At 42.8% G+C, this 22,557-nt stretch overlaps 1 protein-coding gene across 1 annotated transcript; it reads right to left on the bottom strand.

Moving 5' to 3' along the window:
- Positions 1 to 40: 40 nt before the first annotated feature.
- On the bottom strand, positions 41 to 1,998 carry LOC128714976 (alpha-tocopherol transfer protein-like). Its single transcript, XM_053809859.1, has 5 exons — positions 1,887 to 1,998; positions 1,647 to 1,803; positions 670 to 777; positions 249 to 607; positions 41 to 165 (listed from the first exon to the last, which is right to left on the bottom strand). The coding sequence occupies exons 1-5, from the start codon at positions 1,996 to 1,998 to the stop codon at positions 41 to 43; spliced, it is 861 nt and encodes a 286-aa protein (XP_053665834.1).
- Between the last annotated feature and the right edge of the window lie 20,559 nt (positions 1,999 to 22,557).

The raw sequence follows: 22,557 nt of genomic DNA, 5'->3' as shown, positions 1-22,557 counted from the left end.
GATGGAAATTTACCTCATTACCTTAGAAAACCCGGTTCCGCTAGCCGAACAGCCCAAACATGTATCTTGTTGGCTTTGGGACACGCTTTGCTTCATCGACCAAATTTTGGGACTCCCCACTACGAAACCAATTATTGTGTGCGTATAGCTTCTCCTTGAAGCAATCTGCAATCGAAGCATTAATCCAAACGTAAAACAGCTCCATTCCGCATTTTCCACCTGCTCAAATAGGAAGTCAATTAGCTTACCGTGAAGCTGCTGGAACGTCCCGGCCGTACCACCGTACTCATTCGGCAAGCTCTCCACAGGTATCGCTTGGTGGAGCGTATCCATGCCGACGTGCATGTTGATCATCTCCTGCACGTCCTTGCGCATAAACGGGCGCATAAGAAACATTAATCGATTCATGAACGGTACCACATTTATGAAGTGTATTTGCTTCAGTCGGATTGGCAACGCTTCCTGGACGTAAGACATGTGTTTCCTTGCCGCGCCCATGTTTAGCTTGGTCATGTGGCCCAGATGCATACCCTGCATATCCGACAGCATGATGTGCCCGTTTGCATTGCCCTCCAGCTTCACCCACAGATCGAGACACATGGTCATGCTGGAACGGGAAGGAACTTATTAGCGAAGGATTGGAATTGGTTTTTTGGCTACAATACACACAGCTTTAGAATCTGCGCGTGATTGAATTCGGCAACATCCGTGATGAGCAGTCGGGTGTAAACCATTTTGTAGCCTTCCTTCGTCTCTCCTGGCAGTACGGTGAACATCCTGTGAAACGGTACAGGAAAGTTAGAGCATGAATGATAATAAGTGAGCATAAGATCATATAAATGATATAAGATTCATGTGACTGTGCGATAAGTCTCCAATTATTGTTCTATAAAATAAGCCTTACTGTCAATTTGCTTTTAGTTTTACTATTTGTAACGGTCGTTTTTTTATGGTCTAAAATTTGGGCAATCTCCATTCCAGGCCTATCTGTACCTGAGCGATGCATGAAATGTTCACAGCAGATTCAACCCACCCTCAGGGTCAGGGACAAATTCATCAACAACTAAAGCCTTTGTACCCCCGAATATTTCTAACCTAACCGTCGAGAGAACGTGTCGTTAGAAACATTAAGGAACGGTCTTTAAAGTATCCCGCATTCAGGCAGTAACATTGCCCCACAGCTACTAACACAATTCATGATACATTTAACGACCCGCAACAGTCACAGAGTGCTAGCATCGACAGACAAATTGCCTACCGACGACCAACCAGCACCAGCTTCGTGCGCTGGTCGCAGCAAATATCATGCCTGTAACGATGAATTAACGTTTGTTTACTTTAACACTCCCACAATACGCTGGTGTGTGTGAGATCTTCGAGATCAAGCAAATTGTTCGATAACGCTACGGCGGCAATTATTATTGTGGGTAATCTTCAAACATTCGCGTCCAGCACACAACTACACCGCTGCTGGAGCCGATTGAGAATGAATAGTTTGATATAATATTTACACACGCGTGGCTTCGCACTTGGGGGTTTACGCTAAACACTGAGAGGGGGGGGGGGGGGGGGGGGTTTAGAAAAGGTGATCCATCACTTGATAGAATTTGTACATGAAGTCACTTAAATATCAACGTAATATTCACATGATTTTTTGTGCCGTTTGTAACGCTTCGTTCCACACATCCCGGTCGGTGAAGCATTCCCGGTGGCTCGTGCGCAGTGTGTAATAGTTCTCGATCGTACGCTGGGTCGCGTCCGCATTGCAATAGTTGGCGTGCAGGAACAGCGCTATTTCATGATCTGTCATGCAAACGAAACAACACAGGCTGGTAAATGTTTTTTTTTGTGGTTCAAAAACTGTCCAAACTTTGCCTTCGATTTACCTTCAATTTGTGGCAGATGAGGTTGGGTGGTGAGCCACTGTTTGATCGTTTCGATGCTTCCCCGATCGACCGAAGGCCACCGCGTAAGCTCATTAGCTTGCTCACCGTCCATCTCCTCGAACGTGGTTGAAAGCGCGAGATTTACGATCTGTTCGCCGCGACGGCTTAATGTAATATGTGGAATAAATGCTACACAATGCTCCAATCGCATACAGCATCGACGTCATCGTCTCGTGTACGCTCCGTTCGAGTGTCGCGTGTGCGATGAGATGGCAAGATTGATGCCCGAAGCGGTTGGAGTTCGAGTACTCTTGGCTTATCTCGGTTGCGAGTCGGTATTGTTTTGGGTGTCGGAACGATAGCCATGAACGACATGACATGTCGAGTTTATCGGCCACCGTACGCTTCAACCAACATCGATGGCGGTGGCTGATTCCGAAGCTAACTATTATGTAGCTGCAAGGTTTGATAGGACGTGCGAATCATTCTGCTTTCCGAGGGAGAGTGGGCGGTACTTCCAAACTACCAAGACTACCAAAATGTAGGTTATCTAATCTCTCAGATTGCATCTTCAGTTTGGTTGTTAAGCATAAAGAAAAATATTTATCTTATGACGAATAATATCACCATCAATTCTCTTGATTCTTCTTCCAATATATTTGAAGAATAGGTCGACATCTTGCCAAAGGTCGCTAAATGGGCATTTTGGAGAATAACAATTACTTATTAGAGATACTGCCGAACATTGATGCACCGCTTCTTGTTGGAAGAGATTAAATAAATTACTTAAAGCTTATCAAATGACACTTTCACATGCTTAGAACACATACGTTTAAACTCTCGAAGACTACCGGCTTGAGCCATTGCTAAAGGCATCCTTTTGTGCAGCATTGAATTCCCTTGAATGTGTGTCTGTTACTGTTTGTTATAAAGCATGGGATTCTATGTTCCTTTGATCTTCTTGTCGGATACCGTTCAATATTAAACCCTGTAATGATTTTCACCCCCAAGATAACTGGGAGGAATTCCATTCAAAATACGGAGTATTGGGAACATTGTCCGAAACCTTATTATTTACTGCACTGATATCCACTGTACGTCATTCAGCATCGTGATGGCAGATGGCATTTAAGCGACCACAGCCCAATATTAATCGCATGATGCTGATTTGTAATCTTTGTAGTCTAATTAATTGACTTTCATTTCTGAGGAACAATATAGATGCACTTAAATCAAGGTGCCTTGCGATGAATCATTTATAAAGTTGGACTTTAATGGGCAAAAATGGTCAGGTCTTCATCGAACCTGCTCGTTAACTCCACATGTCTGTGCTACTTTCTTTATAATAACGTTCAAATGTGTGTCAAATTTGAGCTACAATATTACTCCCAAATATTTAATATCAGAGTCCCTTTCAAGTTGTGGTTTATTCTTATATTCATGATGATACATACTTCCAGTTCACAGTATCTATCCAGTAGTAGAGATTTAATCAGTGCTGTAATAGCTATACAGTAATACCTGTAGTAACTCTTGGAGCTAGTGTTCAGACTTTCCTCACAGTCGAGGTCCCCTACTTTCGCTTAAAGCACCTCAGCTGTGCTTCTAAGTTCAAGATTGTTCAGTGATGCTCCTATTTTTGGTACTTTGTTGGTACACATTCGCCTAAACGCGCACATTCGTGCTAAATTTCCGCCGTATTTGTTGCACTCGTTGCACTGAAACCGATACCGTTGCAACGGTGCAGCTGCAGATTTATGCTTCCCTCCCCTCCCTACCACTTTTACTGTAAAGCTCTCCGTACTGGAACAGTGATTACTTTACCGTTCCGCTCACACGGCTCACCAAAGGTACGACAACGACGGACGACATGCGACAAGGACGAACTTTTGAGCCCGTGTTCTCGCTCGCTTTCATGTACGCTGCCGTAATTGTACTTTATGCAACATAAAATATCCACGCTCGGTACCATGAAATGCTAGATTTGCGACACGCTCGGCTGGGCCGGGCCGGGCGAAAGGAAACGCAACAAAAAATACAACTTTTACACTTCCCGCGAGAACAGGTGGTTCGGCGAACTTTAAAGGACGGGCAAAGCGCAAAACTACACACAGGATGGAGAAGTTCTTGGGGCGGGAGAAGGAAAGTTATTCTGCAACTATCCTCCAAAGACAAATTAAGCTTACAGAGGATTGGCGTACTGTTGGCATCAACTACTTGCCGCACAGTGTTTGTAACATCCGTTGGGTGGTCGTACGATTGTAATGCGACCCGGCATCCCACAAAAAAAAAATCCCAACCATCATTCCCGGTGTGCACATACCGACCCGCGCCCGAAAAATATCGTCCCTAGGCTGCGTTCACGTTCACGGCGGTGTGCAAGCGACGGACAAAACGCGTTTACTGCTCCGGCTGTCAAAATCAGGCCGAAAAGTTAGCACACTCGAGAATCGCAGCGCAGTTTGCCTTTAACTTAAATCGCACAATAGATTCCTATCGTGGCCAACTTTCATTTAAGGCGTATTGACGACACTCGAGGGAATAAATTTCATAACTTTTCGGCACGGGGGCAACCCGGACCTGCAGCACTGTACCGAGCGCTAGGGCTAGGTACCAGGAGCTAGATCAGCGTGCACTACATTAACGGCATACAATTTCTAATTACGTTGGGAAAGTGGATTTTGTTTTTCAAAGACTCAAACCCCACAGCCGAACTTTAAATTGGAGGTTTGGGTAACGCGTTCATTAAACTATTAGGCTTCGGTCTTTGTGTTCGTTTTTTACGGTTAATTTGAAGCATGAAACATTTTGAATAATAATTAATATTTTAATCTAAATTTTAACCGAAATTCGGCCGAGTACATCAGGGATAAGGTAACCTTCCAGTGTTTGAAGAGGGAAATGTCTTCTTTAGATATGAAATTATAGTCCTACTGATGAATTCTTGTGATAAATGTAAGAATATAATGTTCAAAAAGAACTAACGAATGTTCGTTGTTTTAACAGGAGAATTTTAAGTTTACAAAAAGATAACATATCATGAAAACTTATTATAAATAATCACTTACAAAAACATAACAATTCTTTGGTTTCCGAAGATCTCCAAACAGATGAAACATTTATTCATTGTTTTTGCATGATTCGACCACTTGACAACCGTCTTTTTGTCAGTGTTAAGGATAGACATGACAGAAAGGTGTGGAAATTTCAATGGTTTACCTCTTAATAATACATTTTAACGAAATGTGTGAATACCCGCGAATTCGCATTGAGGATCTGAGAAATTACAGTAATAGCGGTTAATATGACCTTTTTGTATTTGCATGTAAAATTTAGAATTGGTTTGGAGACATTGCCTTCTCCAAACCGCAAGAGAGCACCGGGTGCATTTGGGTCAGTAAGTTGACCTATTAGCTAATGAAAAAAGGGCCTCTTCCATTCGGAGAAGCTTCATACGCACAACAAGATATTGTAGGGAAACTCACAAAATATTGAGTTTTTTAACTTGTAGGAAGAAGGAAGCGGCTTTAAGCCGTATCATCTTTTAGGATTAAGTAATTGGTTACACTTGCCGTAACTGTGCAGCCACCTGTTTGCAGAACACTACAGCATGGATGTCTTTCTATCCAGATAAAAGTGGTATGACGTCCAGAAGTGCTCCAGAAAAGGGACATGATATAGAGTGATATATAGCCGGAGTCTTTACCTAAAGTGCCATAGGTGCGTCGTCGATATCCTAATGCCATTGCCGAGTTAATGAGGTTAGCGAACGGATTGAAAACATCACAGATCTCGGTCATCTCTGAATCAGTCAAAAACACAGTTTGAATGATGGATTGCCGTTCCGGCACGGTGCCAATGTTGATGATGGTGCTCGTTTTTATCAGCACATTGTTGACAATCAATATGAGAGTCACTATACAAAATGACGTTCTAATGCGTATGTTCGTGAATGCTATTACTAGACAAAGGCAATGAAAAATTGAAGTGCGTGATGAGGAATGATCCAATTGTGTATTTTATTTAAAACCAAAGTGTTGTATTAAGCAACAAATGTTCGTAGAACAAGAAATACCTATTGAAGCCCGATTGCAGACCAATTGCAAAAGTAATATTTCATAAGCGCAGCAACAGTTTAATCTTTAATCAGCAATCTTTTCGGTGCCTTCATAGACATTTAAAAGGGAATTACCGATCAATATAGATTTATTCTCAAAACACCTTCAAACTCATGGGACATACGCGCTAATTGTAACAATTTCAGGGGGTAAAACTAGACTAAATCGATCGAGATTCTTCACGAAATATTATTGGTTATAAGCTGACAATAGATATTCAAATTTTAACGACATTTTGGTGCCAAACGACTGCAAAGCTGTTCAACGACAAGAAGAACAACATTATAGCTAGTGTGTCTGCCCTTAAAGTATTACAAACTAGGGTAGGTTAAGAAATTCATCACGATGCAAAGCGTTCATATTTAGAAACAAAAAGGCGTTTACTCAACTAGCCCAAAGTCCGTTGGAAATCATTCGGGCCCATTACGATGTAGGTCAGCCAGTGCATGTAACTAATGTAGCAACAAAAAAAATGTGACAAAATAAAATAATTATACCTACTGACCCACTAACCGGCCAAATCCACATATAATTATGCGGAAAAATAAGCTTGAGTCAGCCACACCCCAGCTACCCGGCGGACGCGGTCGCGCTGGTAGTTCGCATTAAGAATCGCAAAACCCGGAGGAAAGTTAAACATTTAACCATTATCGCGACAAAATGCACGCTTACCTGTTGCAGTTTTGAGCACATTAAGCTGTACACATGTGTTTGTTGGTTTTTTTTTTGCTGTTGTTCTTTGCAACGCTTCAAGCGCTTCCAAGCGCTTCTTGAGCTGTACCTCGCCATTTAACCAAGTCTACATTTTTAACGGACTTTTTGTTCGTACCCTGCCCTAACCGGGGACCGTGTCAACGGCTTGGGTGTTTGGAGAACGGCAGCAAAAAAAAACAGGAGGTGCTTCCTTTCCATTTACTGGTACTGGAATGGGTTTTTGCAAAAACGTTACCAACCCGCACAACACAACTTGCACCGGTAGCAGTTTTGGGCCCAATCGGTTCGGCGCTGTTCTGTACCCTGGCGGCCCCCGCGGGTTCATATGCGCTGGTGTGTGTTGTTGATGTACCAAAGAGCTACCTTGGACAAAGCTGACCAACTGGTCGAAATGGTCTAGAGTCATCAGTTTTACCCACTCGCCTGTTACCTGTTCGCAAAGGGGGAAATTCAGCCCATCGCCTACCCCGTGGGTGCTGAGGTTACCCGTGAGTTGGTTAGCCTACGTTATGGAAAATGGTTTCATATATAAGTTGAGTAAAAATTATGCTTAGGCTATCAGTTGACGGTGAACCATCATTACGACAGCAGCTTCGATCGCCATCGAAGAAAGTGTGTGAGCGATCCCCGCCGAACGTTACATCTCCACTTTCCCGGGTTGCTGTGATGCAACGTGTTGTTGCGAGTAGAACGAACAGTGCGTGTTGTGTGCTTAAACGTTCCGGCTCACGGCTTAGGGCGAATGTCGGAGTAGTCGCTTGTGGTAGAATTGACAAAAAGTGACTAGACCGAACACTCGTATCCTAAATCGTCGAGATATCGACATTTAAGCGAGTGCCCCAAACCGGTTGCGGTGTGTTCCTACGGGAGAGTATCAAAGTGTTGAAAGTCTGAAGGAACTCCCGGTGTGATATGTGTTACGGTAAACAGCCCATATCACAGCAGTAGTTACCTACTAACTTTACACTTGCAAGCTTCGCTACACAGTGTGATTCAGCGGCTCAGACTACTGTGCAGTGGCGAAACGCGGACCAAACCCTAGGGCGTCTATATTGAAGGAACTTCTGCTGTGATCTGAGTTACCGATCATATCACAGTAGTTGTACTTTAATGTCGACGTATCCATTAGCAGCAAGCGCCGTGAACCGTGTGCTCAGGGAGCTCCCGGAGATCTAAGTGTGATAATGGAGTGTTTGCAGTGACGACAAAACGTGGACGACCGAGGGACGCCTCACAGTCCACATGCGTTATGCGACTAACTTCGTTCAGATGATGTTCACGTACAAGACTTCATCACTGGGCAAAGTTTGTCGCATAAACTCTTTCAATAGCTACATCAACCACCAGGAGTGTGTCAACAGTGGTAGAAACAATGAGTAGTGATGAACGATGTCTTAAGGTTAAATAAAGGTAGTTTGTTGCTTTACAACACTTATTCCAGGGAGTTCTCCATTCCACAGCTCCCAATATTTATCCGAAAACAATAGAAATGGATAAAGGAATCGTGCCATAATGGATGGGATAGGCATCCAGACGCATTGATTGTGTCTCGTCAGCGTAAGCCATTGAATGGAGCAGCTTCATTGCGCCTGCAACAGATCCAACAACCTCACACCACACTTTTCTAACAGCGAGCGTGTCAAAGGTTAGTCGGAGTCGATGTCAAATTATAGGCACCGATTGTTAAGCTACGCCGCAACGTCACCAAACAATAGCCCGGTACCGGCGTTGGCCCACGCCACGATTGGCGGCTAATTTCGTATGCAAAACCAATTTCCTTTCGCCGACACGTTACCACGCTCTACGGAGCGCTGTGCTCGGGGCAGATGAAAGTGGACGCCGTACGTACCGGGCGATAGATGCTGGCGGTCTCGTTAACGATGGCGGCACGATACTAATTTACTTCTAACTCAATAAGCACCCCGTTGCAAGTCGTGCCACGCGAATGGAGTTGTGTTGGTGGGGAGGGATCCGGGGAACTGTGAGACATTAAGTTCCAGCAACAGGTGCAGCCAATGCACCTGCAACGCCAATCACATCCTGGGCCGTTGCAACGGTGTGACGTCATGGACATTTCTTTGGCTTGTAGCCAAAATTCCCAAGAACTGTTAAGATTACTGCCGTTGGAGCACAGCTGGCAAAGCTCTGCTATGCTGAAGCTCCATTTCGCGCCACTCGGTGAGATGCACCGCACGGTGAACGTTTTCATTCACCGGCCTCCACACGTAACGGCGCGTGCAGGAGAAATGGCCGTGGTGAGCATGCGCCTGGCGTTCGGGGTTGTAAGAGCTGTTCGGGTTCGCCAGTTGGATGCTGCGGGCGCTTTGGTGTCGCCGGTTTGGCGATCGCGTTGTCAGTATCGTGACGGCAGTCCTACCGCGCGGAGGCTATCACCAACCGTTACGGGTGCGTTACGTTGTGTCAGGCCCGTGTTCGTGTGGACGCGGGTGCGTGCTGTTAGACCGCGTTACGCGTTTCCACTCGTTCAAATCTTCGCGAGCCGAAGGAATTCGAATCCAACAAAAAAAAACACCAACGTGCGAGGGGATTCCAAATTTTAGCACTGTATGCATATCTGCACACGCTCACATCACGTCCCCAATTAGCAGCCCGCCGTACGAAAATCAATCATCTGTGAAGTGCGTTTGATTTGCAGCGTGCCACAGCGCGGTGGAAGGCCAAATTTTCACGATGGCAATGCTAGCATTCGGCACGATGCGCGTGAGCTGGTGAGCGTGTTGCTGTGGTTGTTAAGATTGTAGTGTGTTGTGCTAATTGTCGCCAACCGTGTGTGGAGTAGCGCTAACAGCTATCCTTTCCGCCAGGATTACACTCTCGGATGTGGCACGGGTTGGTGTACGTTTGTTTGTACCTGCATGTCATGTCAAAACGGTGCACTCGCGGCACATAATGGCATTGTCCTTGGTAATTGTGTGTGTGGTACCACTGAATTACAGTAGACAGACGAGTGTTATTGGTGCGTGCGGCAGTAGTAGTTGATGAGATTTTTTGTTTCTGCTACTAAAGTGCATCAAGTGCAGCATACATCGTACAAGCTTCGATTATCATCGGAGGTGAGTGGTTTTCTACAGATGATTTTTTTTTTCTACAATAACGTTTAATTAACGTGTAAAGAAAGCGAAGTTTCGAACCTAATGGTGTCGAATTATACTGTGGGATGTTTAATCAAACCGAACGACAAGCTATTCCAAATTGCAAAAGGTTGTTTAAGGCCTTAAATTATTGTGAATATTTTAATATTGTATTTTTATTTACTTTACAAAACAACACACGAAAGGTCTTCGAAACAAATGCATTTTATATAAGGCAATTTGTAATGCGAAACGATTGATTGAACCATGTTTGTTCCAGGCAGTACGTCCCACGCCACGCATTACATTTTCATATTTATTTAAGAGGATAAAAGGGATAAATTGCCAATTTATAGAATCATGCACTCAATGAAGCACAAAATACCGGCCTACGCACCAAGGGCTTAGTTGGCGTTTGGCGATTTCTTTGATGGTTCGCCAAAGCGAAAGCCAAAGTTTGATGCTTGGGAAATGCGGAAAAACTTTTTCCGATTTCTTTTTTTGCACCCCACAAAACCATCCTCAAGTAGTAAGCACCAGTGGCGAACGTCGAAATTCCCGAGCTTGGGTAGCCTTGACCGGTTGATTTGATTACTGTGCAAACAAAGTCGTGGATAAATATTGCGCACTGCTTACGATCGAATTGAAATTGAATGCTTGCGCAAAAGGGCGAATGGGAGCGCAAAACTATATCTATCATTTGCCATTAGCCATAATTCAATTTTTGTGACCCATTGGGCAATGTACGGTGCCGGTACAATCCGACCATCGAATGAATAATGTAATTAGCGAGGACACTACCCGGCCACGGGTGTCAGCGGGACGATTGTTAATGGTGTGCACCATGATAAACGCACTGTAGTGTACGGCCCCCTGGTAGTACTACCCTTTACCCGGGGTCGGTATTTCGGTGCCGCTGTCACGTTTCCATGCCTTTGAAGCATTATCTGTCATGAGAAGGTAAAATGCGGGTCCTTCGAAATAAAAGCGGTCCACAGCATTTGGTGTTTCGGTTTTATTGCACAATGTTCATGTCACGGTAAGGAACGCGGGATCTTTACATGAAGGCAAAAAGGGGGAAAAAACAGAGTGGTTGGGACAATTTTGCTTCCTGGCATGGCTCCATCGGTGTGGCGGCATGTAAAAGTTGAAATCCAATGTCATACGCAGAAAGTGTCATGCAATGGATCTTGGGCTTAAAAAGTGAACGAATTATGTTTTATGGTCCGGTTCGGGTACGTTAATGTACAAGATCATGTTAAGCACAGTAAGCATACATGTCCTTTTTTGAGAGATTCTGGGAAATATTTTTTTGTCTGCGTTGTGTGCTATAATTTTAATAATGACTTTTCGTAATTTCTTGGAAGTGGAATCAAATTAAAATTTTACAGTGCGGAACATAATTATAAGACCAAATGCTTTTAAAAATAAGCAAGATTGAAAAAATGTCGATACAAACACAATTTATTATGAAATTATGATTATTTCTGATAAATGCATCAGACCCCAGATTTAAAATTTCATTTATTTTGATGCACTTTTTGATGTGTTGTTTTATTTTTCAAACCTCACATTTTTAGGTCCTAATATTTTTGGTGAAAATGTTAATAAATATCATTATAAAACATTATAACAATTAAATTATAGCATTTCTATAAGATGGGAATTGGATGTGAATGGGATGGATGTGTAAGAAAATAATAAATTTAAACGAAAGTTTGTTTTGTAGGAGTTTTGTAGGTAACCAAGTGACGATAATTTTTTGTTAGGTACTGTAAATTGATTTAGATTTAAAATGATAGTTTATGGTCAATATAACCTTCAAAAGGGAATCTTAATGAGAGCTTCAAACTTTAAAAAAATTGCTTACCCCGTACAGATTTGTATTTCATGTCAACTAAATTGGGAACTCCACGCGTATCGTACGATCCAGACGTGATGTTACAGTTTATCGGTAATCACGAAACCAAGCACCTTATAGTCGAATGCCCAAACGGCCTCAATACTGAAGTAAGCACACTGATTACGCGTTGAATCAAAATAAACGAATTAACCGTCTGCCCAGAATCATCAGGCTCGCGCCAGTGTCGAAGCAATGTATCACCGCCAAAGGAATGCCAGTACGGCAGGCAGGCCGTTGAAACCACTGCTCTGCCATTGTAAGTGTACTGACGCTGGGGAGGCTATTCATAAAGTTTATCAAATTGAAAAATCGAATTAAATTGTTCGGCAACTTTAACGCAGGCAGCATCTGCAGTGTTGACCAACATGTCGACAAAGCATCTTTCGCCCGGGCAGACGGTTTGCTGTTGTGACGCCCGGGCACGAAGGCTAAATGAGACATTAGCCGGTCGAAGGCCCCACTGGCAGTTCCGTACAGATGGTGCTGGTTAATAAAAATGGCAATCAGTTAAGAATGGTGCTCTCCCGGGAGTAAGGGGTTTTTTCCTGGAGGTTGTTTTGGAGACTGATCCGATTTTTGCCGATTAGAGAGTTGCCTTTTGTTGCTGTCGAGAGGGATGGAAGTAATGGTGGAATTCTGTCTGTAGCCTTGTGGAATAACTATAATCATTTGTAGTAAATAAATGGCTTAAATAATTATTAGGATAATTATTTCATAGCATAAGCGGCAATGAAAATTGCAAAATCTAGAACAATTTTAAACGCAAAACCGGAATAAGCTCGCATCAATATTTCACGGCTTCTTATCCTCAGTTTGCAAACGATAATCCCCAACTACTCTGCTTTCTGGTAATGTTTCTGCCATTTACGTGTAACGGAAGGACGATCCAATGAGTTATCTTCGATAGCTTTATCTCTGACAAGCACGAGAGCCCTTCCGTGTATCTTCAATTCGATCCAATCCCCGATGGGTCTGTTAATGAGACGCTATACGAGACGGGAACAATGTTAATTGGATTGAATTAAGTATGAGCAATCATTCTTTTCACTGTAATGATTGAAAACGTTTCTTTTGCTGCGTTCGGGACGTTTCCAACTAATTAAACTATTTATAAGTGTGCACTTTCGAGAAGGATGAACGTTCGACGTTGGTTTGAAATATTTTACATAACTCTTTTTTAATGAAAAAGTTATCACTTCAGCTGTAATATCACCGGAAGTAGCACACTGGAGTAATAAATGACCAACTTTATAAGTAATTAGTAATTGAACCATTGTACCACAGCAACAGAATCATCTTGCATTCACCTTGCGTTATTGTTAATATGCTGTCGATTCCATCGCATTGTGCATTGGCATTCAGTCTAATACACCTAAGGTCATAGGTCAAACCTCATTTGGATCGTGCTTCCTGCCGCGAAGGCAATCTAATGCGGATACGTGATAAAAATAAATTCAGCCCGCCATTTTATGGCAGGCTGTGCCCTTGGAAGGTCGTTAGGCACAAACCAAACAATAGCTTTTGTACATTTAATTAATTACAAATCACACATAACGCTTGGAGTTATTCCCCTTTTGTTGCGATAACTACTGGCGCCCTCTAGCGTCATTTTTTGTTTGTACGATTAGTGTGACATTCAATGGAAATGTAATTCCCATTGTTTTGGAACAACTTAGTGATAGTAGATAAACGAGTGAAATTAAACAAAAACTCTTTCATTTGATTTATCTTTTAATTAAAATGCTATATATTTAAAATATTAAAATACCTTCTGCAAAGCCTGGTACCTAATGTACCATTCCTTCCCGGTTGGATGTCACATCTAATCTGGCAGGTTTCAGAATTTATGTTGTCAAATTTATTTGCAGCTCATTTTTAACGACGCTGCTACACTACACCCCATGCATTCGTAATTTACATGGCCCAACAACGGCTCGCTGCTTGCGAGTGTTTGCAAAGTACGATCGGCTTATCATGTCATTTCGAGAGCCACCTCGGAACGGCGAATGTTGTTGTGCCGCCCGCTTTTGGTCACATTCGAATCGGATGGCGTTTGTTTAAGATTTCAACCCTGCTAACGACGTCCCCATCGGGATCCAGTCAGACGTGACGAAAAACTTCCCGAAAAGACCAACCATAAAGGAGTCTATCGGGAATATCTGTACCGTTTCGCGTACAACACACTCATCCCCAGACAGCGTAATGCATCCGTGCGTTCGATACGAAATGGATAAATTGATCAACTGCATACTCACTTTACTTTATCAACACGTATACGCCCAATTCCTTCGAGAGGGCGCCAAAACGAGGGGGAAACCAACCCACTAAAGGATGATTCCTCAAGTGGAAGAACAGCAGCATCGTGTTCGGAAGCGGAAGTACGTGAATTCTCATATACTTACTCGAATTTCAAACGAATACTTCCGCCCCCCTGCGACCGGATTTATGTTGCTGCGATTGTGTAGATCCACCGGCACGGTTACAACTCGCTTGGGCAAACCATTGGCCATCCATCATTCAACCGCCGCACCGCGCGTACGGTCGCATCAAAACCGTAAAAAAGTTCAAAATTGAAAAACTTACCAGATTCCACTTCTGGCAGGAAATGGAACTTGGCTGCCCGCTGCTGGTACGTACCGTGTTGGGGGTGGCAAACGCGATTCCTTGTGTAGGTGCAAATCACAACGCTGATACGCCCGAGCTGCACGAGCAGTGAGCGTCTGTTGCATGGCCTCGAGTAGTGTGTGAAGCAAAGCTCTTCGCGCGCGGGTTGGGTTTTTGCAATTGTCGGTCATAAAATGACTTCCAAGTGGCTGGGAAAACGGAACCGTCTGGCTGGGGGCGTAAAAGCGGAAATTGATTGAGCTGGAAAATGTGCGGACGGAGACAATATTTCTTACCGATGGCTTTTTGACACCTACCTCCATTTTCGTGGCCGTGGGAGATACGAACGAATGAAAGATTCGTTTGGGTTTGGAAATGGGAGCACATTTACTGCAACATCGTGTGCACATCATACTTAGAGGGTTTTGAAGTGTTAATAATAATGCGATAAAGCACCATTGGAAAGCTAACCGATATGGTAACTCGAATGTTATTTACGGTTTGGGCTAGCGAATATTAGATTTCCATGCAATCTAGAGTAGAAATTCTTCTTTTATTTTCCCTGATTTTATTGGAACTCTTTACGATAACACGAGCTTTAAAGTCGACCTGAATTTAAAATGTTCTCTGCCAAAGGATAAGCTTTTCATTTTGTTTAGAGGCTTTGAGGCGACCATTTTAAAGCCTTTTCTTGCGGAAGGAAACAATTTCCCACTGAAATCCTTTTTCATGCTAAGAATGTGGTGAAACGTACGGCTGTCAAACCGCAAGCCGTCAACAACAACGTCCAAACAACGCAACGCTGCTGCTGTGATGGGCTAAGAAAAGCAATGATCAAACAAAATGGCATACTGAACGTATATGGACACATCATGTTGCCTGAATGAATGTTACCTTTTAAAGCGTACGAACATTTCCGATGCAAATTTGTGTGGACCTGTGTTCACAGAACGTGCAAACAGTGGTAGGAAATGTTGTGTGTTACATTCTGCTTGCCATTTGCTTATGCATATGTGAATAAATAGTTCCATCCTCTTGAAGTTGTATCGTATAACCGGTATGGTTTAAAATTTAATAAGTAATCATTGATTTCAACAACTTTATAATATAAGGTACTCAATGTATTAGTGTTTTCATGATTTTTTATAAAAAAAAAATCCACCTTTGCTTTCATTCCATAAACGTTCTCAGTCAACCACGGACTACACACAGTAGTGTACTAAATATCAAAATTAATTAACATTCCATTGCACTTGGAAACGTCCCCGAACAATGGCACCGTTCCATTGCTAGTTAAGTTTCAAATAGATGAAAACAACACAATGCACCAAAATGGGCGGGAAAAAATGCACAACAGCAGAAACTTTGTCGGGCGAGAATGTTAATAAACAACATCATATTCCCGCTGGACGTCCGGTAGAATGGGTTGGTTATGAATGCGATGTGCTTGAGCAACAACAACAAAAAACAAACGAGTTCTCGTATGACCTGGATGAAGTTTTGCATAAATGCAGCATTGGTGCCTATTTGTGTGCCACATACTTAAAGTAATTTAATGATAAAGTTGTTATTTTTCTTCTACAAAATGTTACGAAAGTATTACAGGGTTTTTGAGGATTACTTTGGCAAGTGCAGCGTGATGTAGATATTGAGTAACAATTGTATTATGTTGCTGGCAACACTGCTGCTAGCAAAGGGAACAGTGAATAACAGTTCGCCAATGCTGTAGCATGCGCCAACGGTTGTTGGTAACTTTGTCACTTGAAGTACTCGCCCCTAAATGACCGCTTGGTCCACTCTTCGGAAGATCGGCCTCTGCGAATCAACACTTTTGTATGGACTATAAACGTAAACATTTTTTCCTCCAACTGTCAAAAAAGTTTCCACGGCTACTTGTCATTTTTTTTTGTTTTTTGAGTAAATAGCATCGCAGCTTCGGTCAAATCCATAGCAACCGCGTTGTCAGCAACAATATTCTACCGTCACTCAAAAGATCTACTGAACACGGCAACACCATCTTCTGTTTATTTCAATAATTAGCAGAACGAATCAATTTTATTCAAAAACTAAGCTAACCCTGTAATATTTTTTAGAATTAAAATACACTATGTAGCTATAATTATAAGCGAGATATTTTTTTTTGTAAACAATCTTGCAGGAAGCTGTAACGCAATCTTGTAAAATTTGATTTAATGATGGCGTGCGTAGCCGTAATCAGTGAGCATTATGCTTTATAACCATTATAAAAACACGATTTCTACAGTTCGTCTCTGCTAATCAGCACTGGCAATTTTGGCTCGTTTATGTACGATAATTTAATTTCTTTCTCTCCCATTTCCAAGCACACTAATTATACACTGCCGATCATTAACGGCGTCAACAGTGGCCCGTTGAGGGAATACCATCAAGAATTTGCCCAAACTCTGCCCCACGTTCTGCTAGGTGTTTTGCTGCGTTTTGCACGAATAAGTACTTAAAAAAAAAAGCACCCGCGCACAAGACAAATTTTATGCTCCATAACTCCAATGAGGCGTCAAGGTAAAACGCTGCCCCACAATGTTCATCGGTGCGTAGCACGAAAAACGACTTAGTTCAGTCAACCTTTGCCGCTACCGAACCAACCATATGCAAGGCGTGCCCAAAACATTTCAATTGGCCCCGCCGACGCCTGACGCCTGACGGCCCCCCGACGTACTGTGGGCTGTAAAATATACCGCTCTAGAATCGCCGTACGTGACAAACACTAATTTGCGGCAGTGTGGATGCTGATGCGCTGATAGGCAGAATCAAATTATATTGTGCGAACCATTCATTCTAGCGAAAGGCGTTATCATTCGCGCGACGGGTATCGAATCGTATTGCCTTTTCCGGGTCAATCATAAATCACACTCTGGCTGTGAATGGGAAAGGGGGGAAGGAGTGGGAGGGAGGGTGCCGGTAAACGAATTTCTTCTGCTCCAAACGCATGAATATCGGCTACCGGATCCAGCATTTTGCCGTGTGTTTGGGTGTTGTAAATCAATTCGGTAATTTATTAGCCCGGGGGTGCCCAGTTTGACAGTGGCACGATCGAAAAGTCAAACTGATATTGTGCCCGTCATCGGAAGGAACAATCACCACCAAGCCGAACCGAAAGTAATCCGATATGATTGTTTTATTCTCCCTCTTATCATGTAACACGGCTGCGGAACTGAAGCTGGTAATGTGGGCGAGTAATTTTTGCTGGTTAGAGGGCTAGAAAAAGGGAAACATAATGACATATGAACACGCATCGATCAGTCAGTAGAAATAAGATGAAGGTACACGCTGTGGATCATGTTGATGCGACTCATCTCACCCAGCGTTGCTTTTATTCTTGCCCTAAACAAAGCTTGCCTCCATGCTGCTGCGGAGCATGATCATGTTACCGTCTGCGTCATTGCATGCGACTAATAATGCCCGCCGTCCAGCGGCCCGGTTTGAATGTCACGCTCTGTTCAAGGTTTAGAGCGGGAGAAGGATAAATTAAAACCTAACCCTCGCCCGGCGGCACACTGGCGGTATTGCAGCGCTATTTCGCATGAATGTAGACCAAATTTAGCACCATTAAGAACAAAGAGTGTAATCGCACCGTAATGGTAAAGTTGCACCATCCACCACGGGTCAACGATGGCATTGTGGGATAGCAGGAACCCGGACTCGGGAAGTTGGAGTTTTGGGTAGGAAGTATTTAAAAAGGGAAGCATAAAAGCCAGACAGAATGGATGAAAAATGGCCGGTAATGGATTCTTTTGAAAAATACATCCCTTGACCGTCAGAATGTCGACGTGGTGTGCGGCATGCGGCAATTCTTTGTCGAGTTGGTACACCGCTTGAAGGACAGTACAATGAGGGCCGGTGTGTATTTTGAAGGAAAAATCGAAAAAAAAATACGCTACCAATAAGGAAGGATAAGGAGTTTTCGTACTACAGTCATTCACGATTCAGTGTACCGAAATAATGGCATTAGATGTTTTTTTGGTGTTGTAGTTTTTACAATCCAACATTTTTCAAAATTATTTTGATTATTTTTTTTCCTTTTTTTAAGTACTGAGCAGTTTTATTCCCCTTAATAAGAGAGTATAATAAGTAAGTACAGTGGAGCGCAGATTAGCAGGACTCGCCGGATAGTAGGATGACACGGATAACAGACACATTTTATTTTTATAACAAATGGTGTCAGAAATAGCAGGTCTGTAGACCTCTTGAGGTTGTTTTGTCGTCAAATTAGAAAGATGGAATTTTAAATACGAGTGAAAAAGAAAAAAAAACTTGTTGAAGTGTGAAAAGGTGTTAGTCGGAAAATCTTTGTGTGGAATCAATTTCAATAGCCACAGGACCTCAGACTAGGACAAGGCTCAGACAAGAAGGCTTCAATGCCTTCTTCAGACTGTACCTGACAATGCCTTCCCCATTTTAAAATGGTGCACAATAACTTAAATAAAACCGAGGTATGGCTCAAACTTGCTGATTCGAACTGGAAAACCCTGCAATAAAATACTTTCCAAACTAAGTTATCTTCTAGACGCTTTTCTATTCCCGGTCAAAGAGCATGTGAGCGACTGTTGCTTAACAGAAACTAAAAACTAAAATAAACGCTTTCAACTTATTCGCTAACCGAATCATCCATTTGATGTGTCTTGTGCATTAAATTACACACTCGTATTTGTATGTTCTTTCTCGACCGCCTTCACTAGCGTCTTGCGATAGAAACATATCACTTTCGTAGCGTGTGTAGAAAGCTCTCATCTCCCGTGATGAGCCTCATAAGAATGATGGTGATGATGCTTAAAGTTCACACATTCCCATACACCATCCTGCAGCAGCGTACATCCCAGTGCCCACGGGTATGGAAAAACTTTGGTGATTACAATTTGCGTACGTTCGGCTGCTATAAGGAACCAAATGTGGGTTTGCTTTTAGAGACAGAGCGAACACAACAGTGTAGGCCATGCTGTCTTCCCTGTCGATCGTAGACACGGTGGCGCTACCCATACCTAGCTCGGCACCTAAGATGCAGGGTAACCGATCGTAATAACAATTCAAATTAAAACTTAAGCACCACTTTGAGCCGCCAACGCCAAAGCTACATCAGGTACAACCTTCGGAAAGCAGGCGCACCTTGTCCCGGTTGATAATTTGAAATTATTATTTTTTGCTTCGCTCATCTAAAGCCCTTGTTCGTGCCCAGGGCCGTTCACAGTCGCCGTACGGCCCAGCACAGCCAGCATATCTGCCGAGCTGTCGGTAAGGTTCGTACGGAAACGCTAGCAAGCGGCAAATATAAACGTAAATTGAACCGGTAGGAAAAAGTTTGTGTGTTTGCTATTCTCCCTTGGAAGCATCACTATTAATTTCTGGAGCCTCGGGCGAACAGTAATCACCAGCTCCGGTGGCCGTTTTATTCGGTGCTTATTCATTTTCTGTTTCAACCTTCCGCTGAAACCGACCGACCATGGCATGGCTCGCTGTGATGGTGGTGGTCAGCAAAATGGCGGGCGATAAGTATGATTGCTTCACTCTTTGCTAAGTATTTTCTTCTACCGACGACGGATGCTTTCGGACGACTTTTCACACGCGTGTTGGATGAAACTACGCTTAACTCCTTTCGTAGCTGTGGGGTAGAGTTTCGAAAAAGCATGGTTTGATTAATTAAGGCGTAGAAATCGTTATTACAAAATGAACGAAAACTGCACATCGCACAATGCTTCAAAGCGCATTTGCATTACCATTCCGAGCAGGAGGGGTTTATTGCATCTCTCGGTATAATACTCCGAGTTCTGCCCAACGACCACCTTCCGCACTGCCACTGCCAGAGCTCTAGTCTCAGCGCGCTCAGTACACACAGCTCGTAAATATATTGCACATCCTCCATTCGGGCCGTTTGTTTCGTGCAATTTTGCCGAAACAAAGTTTTACCTTAGCGCTGAAATTAGCCTCAAATTACCCATGCGAACGGAGCAGGGCGAGGCGGGTGGGTCGAGCACACCACTCGTATGCATATATGGGTCTTGGGTTTGGGGCCGAATCATAAAAAAAGGCCGAATCTCGCTGATTGCTTTGTTTACCGAGCAACATTACGCGGCACTAATAAAGTTAAGCGGAAGCCGCTGCCACTTTCAGCTTAAGTGACGCTTACTTGGTGTTGGTTGTTTTTCTTTCGCTGTGCCAAGCACTGCACGGGTGGTTTTTCGGGCATGAACGCTGCCAACCGAGGTACCCCTTGCATGGGCACCGTGCACCGAGCGTGGCCAACAGTACGCAAATAGTACCAATTTGGAGGACAAATAAATATTACATCCCCACAGACCCCTTTCGCTGCCACTCTCTGCCAGTCAAAGACTCAGACGGTATGCTTGCAAGCGTAAGTAGCGGCGTGTGGCAGTAGTGCTGCTTATCGTGAAATGAACACACAATTTTATTTACAGAGATGTAACAGTGTGCAACGACAGAGTCGACTGAAAGCTTTCCTTATTTAATTGATCTGCTAGATGAGGGTGGCTGCGTTTTGAGTATGAGCGCTGTTTAATGCTTTCTGTAGTGATTTCAATAGTGTTTTTCTTTTTGGGTTTATGTTGTAAAGCACACGTAATAACTTAGCATACATAGCACACGTAAATACGCATTTTGCAAGTTGTGCATCAACAAAAAATATAGCACAGTTGGTGACGGTCTTGCAGCAAAATATAAGGTTGAAGGGAGGTTGTTTATCGAAACAAATGCTTAAACACCATAAAAGAATGAGATTATTTAAAAAGAAAAAGAATTTGTTTATCTAAATACACAAAAAACACAGTTACAAAACCGGCTAAGCTGTTTAGGTATAGGCGAATTCAAGAGTTGAGATAAAAAATGTTTTTTTTATGTTCATTTTTATTAAATTTGATGAACACCAATCACTAATGTTTATCATTATCAAACAAAATTATGATTACCTATTCTGCACATGATTTGCATAAAATTTCGTAAAATTTTGTGCTTTTTTTGTATCTCAACTCTCGAATCCGCATGTGCGTAAACAGTCTAGTCAATTTGACAGTTACTAAATTGTTCACGCGATTCCACTATCAATCTCCCTGTTTATCTAATTCGGTTGCGCGATTCAGTAAGTTGGGAACGACATATACTATCTATTGTAAAACCCTGCAAGATGGGCTCGCAATTCCATGTCTATTGACGGGAACCCTGTAAAGCAGATGATCTACTGTTTTAGATTTACTCCATGTTGTTTTGCGACTCCTTTTGCGGTTCCCTTTACGAATTCCTCAAATTTTTAACAAGATAATTATTCTATTGTTGTGATGTTTTCTTTGCACCGCTCTAACATGAACATTATCTGTTATTTTTCCAACTTGTCTTTGACTATATTCACTTCTAATTGTACAATTTGTACTAAACCACTAGGCGCCTCCATGCTCGTCTGGACTTTGGCGGTGAATAAAATATTCATTGAGATTCAAATTGTTTATTCGTCCAGTTCAAGTATTGACGTAAGTTCAATGGATATTCATCTATTTTGGATTTTCGACAAATCGCACCAAACTTATCCGAATGGCCATTACATTCTAGATTAAATTTTGCGGAACACTCACCGCAAACTGCTGCTCGATAGTAGCAAGCGGCAAGCAAATAAACTCGTCAACTCCGTGCTATACACGGCCAGTCATACACTCGGTTTGGGAATCGTTGAGGACCATCTTCCGCAAACCAATAAACATTCTAGCATTTATTAATAACATTATTGATTTGCTGCTCTCAAAGTTATGTGCAGCCGTTCGTAAAAGTTAACGAAGATTGCACTTACTTTGGATAAAAGTTCGGCACCGATAATAATATGACAGTGAGCGGTCGTGGTCATGATGAAGCTTCTCCGCACAAAGCAGCTTTCTCGGTGGAGGTTACTCAGGCTGCACTCAGGCACTATTAGTGTAGCTCCAGTACTCATGTACGTCTCAGAAACATGGATTCTGTCCAAAGTTAATGGCTGAACTGTTGATTTTGGTTAAGTTTTGGCAGGCGGCCTGGTGCTAACAGCATTCGTCTTCAGTTTGACAGGATCGCTATCGCCAAATTGTGGAAGCGTTGTTAACGCGTCGGATATCGACTTTCTTGATTACCTTTATTAATTAATTTCCTTTGTTCTTTTGCTGCCTAATTGGTGGGAAAAATTCATAAAGCCCTCACATTGTCAGAAAAAGTATTATTTTATGTAACAATACACT

The sequence above is a fragment of the Anopheles marshallii genome, chromosome 3, assembly GCF_943734725.1.
Source record: "Anopheles marshallii chromosome 3, idAnoMarsDA_429_01, whole genome shotgun sequence".
Taxonomy (NCBI): Eukaryota; Metazoa; Arthropoda; class Insecta; order Diptera; family Culicidae; genus Anopheles; species Anopheles marshallii.
Note: the sequence above shows the minus strand (reverse complement) of the source record. Positions and strands in the feature narration are given on the sequence as shown.